We start from the raw sequence: 7527 nt of genomic DNA on the forward strand, positions 1-7527 counted from the left end.
TTTTTTTAAAGATTTATTTATTTATACAGAACCGGGGTACAGGCCAGAGATGCGGAGGGTGAGAGGATTCACCAGAGACAGAGCTGGGAGCAGAACAGGCAGATGGATGAAGTACACTGCTGAGAGGAGCAGTGGGCGGGTCAGGAGAGGTCTGCCTCTCCATGTGATCACCTCCGGGGCAGGCGGGGATCGAACTCATGCGGAAGTGGTTTAAGCTTCTTTGTGCTGTGCTTTAACCCGCTGTGCCACCAGGGAGGGCCAGGAAATGGGTTTTTAAACAAAACTACTGGCATGAGTTAATAACTGGGTACTATTGGATTGCAGGTAATATCACAGTTTCTGAAGGATGTGATAATGATATTGTAAGGTAATAATGATACCATGTAAAGTTGCTTTTCAGTAAAGCCAATCATGTTTAGAAAGTGTCTAAAAGTAGTCTGTAAACTGGCTTCACAAGAAATTTACATCAACCTATGAAAGTTTTAAATATTACTCCCTAGAAAGGAAAATATCAAATAGTTTAGCTAGTTAGACAAAAAAAAAAAAAAAATTCTGTATCAGTTATAATGAAGAGACATTTTCATCAATAAAAATATACAAAGCAGTATGGAGGTAACCAAGCATTCAGTAGGATGTATGTGTGTTACAGTTTTGCTGCTGTAATAATCACATCCCAATGTCAGTGGCTTAAATGTGTTTTTTGTTATATCCTCAAAGACATTGCAGATTGTTATCTGGGTGAGAGGGTGCAAGAGGCACTATTATTCCTGAGAAATGTAGCAGAATCAAGACCCTGCAGTGTGAAATGCTAGAGATCACCAGAGTAGATGAAAGTAGTAAATGGTGATCTCACCTCTGTTTTGACTCAAAAATGGTGTGCATCACATCTTCCTACAACCCAGTGTTGAAACTAATGACATGACAAAAGGGAGACTTCGTGTCCATGAAAGTGGAGAACTGGGTATTGGTGAAGAACAGTAATGTCCAACACTCTTGCATTGATGACTAAAAGAAAGTTTGCATTCTCATAAACCTCCTATGTTCTCTTAAACATTTTAATGTTTTAGAATGAAACTTAAGAATTGTTGCCAGGTAAGATACCTGACTTAACCACTTCAGTGCATTTCAACACTAATTACTCTGGAGAACATACATAATAACACTTCTTATTTTTATATGTAAGTAACAAATGACATACATTTCCTGGAACTACTCTGAAATTGATGGAGAACTTAAGAAAAGCCTTGCCATGTCAAATTTTGACTATGGTTAAGGGCCAAGGCTGGTTAATATTCACCACTCAAAGCATACTTTCTTTGCTATAAACTTGGTAACTTGAACACTAGTAAGCTTTGTTATAAATCTAATACTTATTTTAAGTCTATTGTGTCCAGAGACCAAGTACTGAGAATATGCTAGTGAATGGTGGAGCTTTGTAGTTGAGTCCAAGAGGTAGACATTAATCAAGTAACCGCCAGGCTCCCATGAGAAATAAATGATGCATATGATGCCCTCAGAATGGTACCAGGTGTCTAGTAAGTACTGATTAAATGCTAGCTGTAGCGTCATCATCCACAGATCATACAATACAGAAAATGGGTTGGAAGGAAACCAGAGAGGATTTGGGTACACTAATTAGAATATTCTAGTAACTGATTAGAAAAAGTGAAAATAGACTAAGTGGTATGGTAGAGATGAAGAAATAAGGAAAAATGAATCCAGTATATATTTAGGAATCAAATGGACAAGCTATCACCACCATATTTACTTTCTTCAGATTCTATCTCCAACCCCTAGATTGTAAGCTCCATGAGAATAAGAGTTTTTGTGTCTGGCTCATTGCTGTGCCCTGAGCAATAGTGACTGGGTGTGGCACATGATTAAGGATTAGCAAACACTTATTGAATGATAATGTGGATTGGATGGAGTGAGATGGGAAAGGTATAAGGAAGACTCAACCTCAACTTCCTAGTTTATATGTCTGATATAAATCTTGGGTTTTCATATCATAGGTTGCCTTTTGACAATTTGAGAGGGTGTGCCAGAGATGTCAAGGGAGCAACTGGATATAACTGCATATGGGACTTAATGGGTGTATATTTATGTGTCAGTTAAATCAAACTGAAATTATGAAAAGCTGAACTGGAAAGAGACTATAGAATGAGAAGCAAAGGGGAGAAGGTACTAAGACCTGAGGAATTTCATCACTGAATAATAACTGAGTTGATAAAGATGCCCTTATGTCTCTGGAAAATCTGAGTGATGATATAATAAGAAATGCCCAGAGAAGGAAAAGTTCTCAGGAAACAGTGGTCAGCATTTGCATACTTAACTCTCCTAAAGTTCAAGACACTATTTATACAGTAGTTGTTGGTGTACTGTCAATCAAATATAGATTACACTAAATAATTCACTAGCTCTCCGCAATATTAAATGATTAGAGGACAGTGGAGCTATTTGAACTCAGAGAACTTTTTTTTATTAATTTGAGAAGAAATAATGATCTCTTTAGGACACATAAATACTTGCTTTTTATAATCAGAAAATTAGATCGGCCTCTGTGGATGGATCCTTATGTGTATGTTTGTTGACATATAGCCTTATTTATTCAGTGGTAGGAAGGTTGAAGAAGAGAGCATGTTCCTGAGCAAGAATTCTCTATTGATGGAAAGTAATGTTCAGGATCTCCTTAGGTTTCACTAAGATTAAATTTCCTGTTTAAGTGCAATGTATCGTTAATTAGCCTTTATTTGTCTTCAGGAGCTGAAGTCTATTTTCTGTCATAGATGTGCTTTGTTTTGGAAATATTTGTACCTTTGAAAATCTAAATTTGTCTTGCTTTATTGTGTTAAAATTTATTTGGGGTCCCTTTATAATTTTCTTAAGATCTTTGTTAATAAAATAAATATTTTAGAGTTTTATCTATTATGAAATATTCTCCACTGATGCTACAAATTTAGCAGGTCTTTCAAAATTCATGTATGAACATTTGCTCACTTTTGGAAGCCATAATTTGCCTATTAACGTAACTGCATAATTATACTTTTATTAATGAATATTTTATTCTGAGAAAGAAGTTATTATTCTTCCATGTGGATGTGGCAAGAATCGTTTTCAAAAAGCCTTCCGAAGATGCATTTTGAATGTGCTGTCTGCATGGTATGGCTGAGCTGAGTTCACATTGCCACTTGCAGCCTTTTCCCTGTAGACTGTCACAGCGACTTTGAAAGTGAACCCAGGCTTCTCTCTTGGAGAGTGTTTTCATATGCACACTGTGATCTAAAACCAGGTTTCTTCTCAAATAGAAAACGTAGGGACTCATTTGATCCAACCTACCTTATAGTCAGATATGAGTAGTTCAATCTGACTTTGGGCTTTATGTGATTAGAATCTTTGAGCTCAGAGTTAGTTACACCCAACACTTCCTACAACATCATCAGAGGCTGGTGTGTTATATTTGATGCTGTAAGTTTAGACAGAGTTCATGGAAAACCTCTCACTGAACTGCAGATAGATCACTTTCCCTGACCACTCAAATTCTCACCTTTCCGCTAAGCTGTCATTTCTTTTTCTTATTGCTCTAAAGTCTTCACTTATGTGATTCTCCAAATTCATGAACCTAGACTTAATGAACTCACCTGTTTACCCTTTACTTTTCTCAGCACTTTTTTTGGAGGAAAGAAAATAGGATCATGAACCTCAGTGGCTTGGCAGAGGGAGAGGCTGTCGGAAAACAGTGGATAGAAGAGGCTTTATGCAAGTGGTAGATGTGCGTGGTTCTAGTCACTGACAGGCAAAGCTCATTAATAAGCCATAGTGGATATATTCAGCTTAATTAGATAATTAATTTCTTAAGCTGAAAATAGTTCCATATGTTATTAATGGTGGCTATTATAGAAAATACTCTTAGGTAGTCTTTTTTTTTTTAAGATTTATTTTTTTATTCATACAGAACTGGGGTACAGGCCAGAGATGCGGACGGTGAGAGGATTCACCAGGGACAGAGTGGGGAACAGAACAGGCAGATCGACGAAGTATATTGCTGAGGGGAGCAGCGGGCGGGTCAGGAGAGGTCTGCCTCGCCATGTGGATCTCCTCGGGGCAGGCAGGGATTGAACTCATGCAGAAGTGACTTACGCTTCTTAGTGCAGTGCTTTAACCTGCTGCGCCACCAGGGAGGGCCTTAGGTAGTCTTTGTTTAACTGAATTGTTTAAGCAAAAGACTAAATCAGCCTTTCAGCTTGAACTTTTTCTAGTATACTAAAAATTTAATCTTACCTGTATGATAATATAAACACCTCCATGGACCACACACCTGTACTTGAGAAAAAGAATATTGTATAAACATGTACTTTTGCCACTTGTAGCCTTTTCCCTGTACTTGAGAAAAAGAACATTATATAAATATGCTTTCAATATTAAGATTCCTGTACAACCTTTATCTTATACTTAGGAGAAACATGTTAAAAGAAATCTCATTTTATGTGCTATTATTTTGTTCAATTAATCTCATTCACATTTTCACAGTTTTTGTTCTTGCTTTTAAACTGTAGAAACGACATAAAGCTGACAATGCTGTGAACAAGAAACAGACACAAGGTAGGAATTTTAAATTTTATTTCTCATACTTGTCACATATACTCAGTAATATAAACATATGACTTCAATTAAACACAATTTATTTAAAATTATCATGTATTTCATAAGTGTTATTTCTTAGTACATTCTCACTTTGTAGTATTTATTAACATGACATTTAAATCCATATTTGAGTGATTTAGAGTGGTAATAATTCTTTGGAAAGGTATCATTTTTAACATTTAAGTGCCTCGTAGCAGTTTATTCTCAAGTACTACTCATAAAGTCTGCAGTTGTTTTGACAATGCTAAATGGTGCCAAATGTCTTTATGTTGTGACTCTAGGAAAGATTTATAGGAGACAGTCAAAATAAATGTTATTTTGGTAAGGGGCATATTGGAAATGCTTTGGATTATTCTGTACATGCTTCCCAGAATTATATGGCACTTTGATATACCTCTTTTGTTTTTGACCTCATTTTGACATAGCCAAAAGCAAATTGAACTTCAAATAAGCAAATAAACCTTCAGAGTTAAAAAAAAAAAAAACCAGGAACATGCAAAACAGACATTTTATCCTACCCCTGAGCCTGTTCCATCTGAGAGTCTCCATCTTTCTGAAGTTCCCTAATGTGATAAGAATTAGTCCTATCTGCCAACATTAGCTAAAACTTAAAATCAGTATTTTTTATACTAAGTGATTTTCTTAGGGACCCTGTCAAAATGTTCTGCTTCTCTTCTCCCTATCTGCCAATGGGATTATTGACTGATTTTTTAAATATATTTAAAGAAGGTAACACTTACTGAAACATCACTTAATAAATTAGTTGCATATGTATGAGATTATGAAATATTAGAAAAAGTACAAAATAAGAGCTATATAAAAGCTCAAGGTAAAAGATGATCTCTGTGGAAAACAGAGTTTACATATTTGATCTAGATTTTTCTGGAAAATAATGCTTTCTACATTAAATCCCATATGGATTCAAAAGAGAGAAAATCATGGGGTAATTAATGAACTAGATATTGAAGTGAGAGAAAATGTGGAGTAATGGGAGGCATATGGGGAAGACTTCCATGTAGGCTGAGTGAGGAGAAGGGATGGTGGGGGGGGGTTGTTCTTAAGAATGGTGAAGAAGACTTGGATGTTTTGTTGAACTATCATAAGAGTATAAGATAAAGAAAAGGTAATCAAATCAAAATAGACACATGATTTGAAAAGTAGACTGGAAAAGAAACCAGAGCAAAAGTAAACAAATGGGACTATACCAGACTAAAACTGAACTTTTGTAAAGCAACAGAAACTATCGTTGAAGTGAAAATACACCTTACTGAATGGGAAAAAAATATTTGCACATTATTTCCAATAAAGGACTAATATTCAAGCTCTACAAAGAACTCATGTAATTTTTTCAGACAAGCTCTATAAAGAACTCATACAATTTAGTAAGAGAGCAACCCTATCGAAAAATGAACAGAAGATCTAGGTAGATACTTCTCTCAAGAAGACATACAGATGGCCAACAAGCACATGAGAAAAAGTTCATCATCACCTACTAGGGAAATGCAAGTCAAAACCACAGTGAGATATTTGACTTATGAGAATGCCCATATTAAAAAGGCTGGAAACAACAAATGTTGGTAAGGGTGTGGAGAAAAAGGAACCCTTGTCCACAGACTATGCAAATGTAGACTATTTTATCATTTATGGATATGAAAAACATTAAAAATAACAGTCCCTGTCCTTGAAGAGAGGGACTAATAATGCCAAACACTAATTTAAAGAGATATGGACTCCTATGTTCATTGCAGTTCTATTTACAATAGCCAAGCTATGGAAACAGCATAAGTGCCCACAGAATAGATGAGAAATGTGTGAGATGGGTGTGTGTGTGTGTGTGTGTGAGAGAGAGAGAGAGAGAGAGAGAGAGCATGAGTATGTATGTAAATTTGTGTGCATATAATGGACTACTATTCAGATATAAAAAAGGTGAAATACTACCATTTTCTACAACATGGATAGAGTCATAAGGTACTATGCTAAGGAAAATGAATTAGGAGAAAGACAAATACTAGATGATTCCATTCATGTGTGCACAACAAAGAAACAGACAAAACAAAGCAAAATGAAGCCAGAAAATCTGCTTAGAACCGAAGCTGCTATAGGGTAGGAACTAATAAAGGAAGGATCCAGTGAACTACAGTGGAGGATTATGGGTATTTTGTGGTGGACGTAGTGTGGCAATTTACACCTGAAAAGGTATAACCAATACCCCTAACTGTATATGGTGTTATAAACTATCACTACCTTGATAAAAAATAATATAATTTAAAAAATTAAACTTTGAAAAGGTAGGCTGGAGTCAACTTTCAGAGGTTCTTGAATGCTCACCCAAGAGAATTCCAGGTTTTCTTGTGTGTATTGAGAAGCTGTTACAGATTTACAAACCAAAAAAAAAAAAGACAAGATTTACATGCATGTTAAATTTGGAGAGGAGGATGACATGGGGTTTATGTGGGAAGAAACAACCATAGGAATTGAAAGGGAAAATAAAGCCCTGATGTTTTAGGGGATGGCATTTTGAGCAGTTTGAATGTTTTGCATTTGTTATCATATTACTCAGAATATTCAATAACAGCTTTTGAATAAAAAATACGTGGTTATTTTTTCAGTACTTAATAGCTCTTGTAGCATAGTTCCTATCTTCATGGACTGGCGATTGATTTTTAAGCCTTGACCCACAAAGTATTCTTCATAGAGTTCAAGAGTAGCCCTTAGGGCACTCATGATTTTAGGTTACCAGACCTGAAACTGAAGCATTTTCCAACTTCCCTGGTATTTTCCTACCTTAAAAAAATACTTCCTTTATTCTACCATTCAGAAAATATTCTTTCTTAGTTTTTTAGTTCATCATGGATTAGCTGGTGACTAAAATGGTTAGGCAAGTGA

General features: G+C 35.7%; 1 protein-coding gene across 2 annotated transcripts in view; it reads left to right on the forward strand.

Moving 5' to 3' along the window:
* The window catches only part of ATP8A1 (ATPase, aminophospholipid transporter (APLT), class I, type 8A, member 1), a 207502-nt gene that overhangs the window by 33001 nt on the left and 166974 nt on the right, over nt 1-7527 (forward strand). For both annotated transcript variants that reach the window (XM_004681324.2, XM_004681323.2), the window contains exon 5: nt 4554-4599. In XM_004681324.2, coding sequence (XP_004681381.2) covers nt 4554-4599 — 46 coding nt within the window. The remainder of the gene's footprint in view (nt 1-4553; nt 4600-7527) is intronic.

The sequence above is a fragment of the Condylura cristata genome, unplaced genomic scaffold (assembly GCF_000260355.1).
Source record: "Condylura cristata isolate star-nosed mole 26May11 unplaced genomic scaffold, ConCri1.0 scaffold00012, whole genome shotgun sequence".
Lineage (NCBI taxonomy): Eukaryota > Metazoa > Chordata > Mammalia > Eulipotyphla > Talpidae > Condylura > Condylura cristata.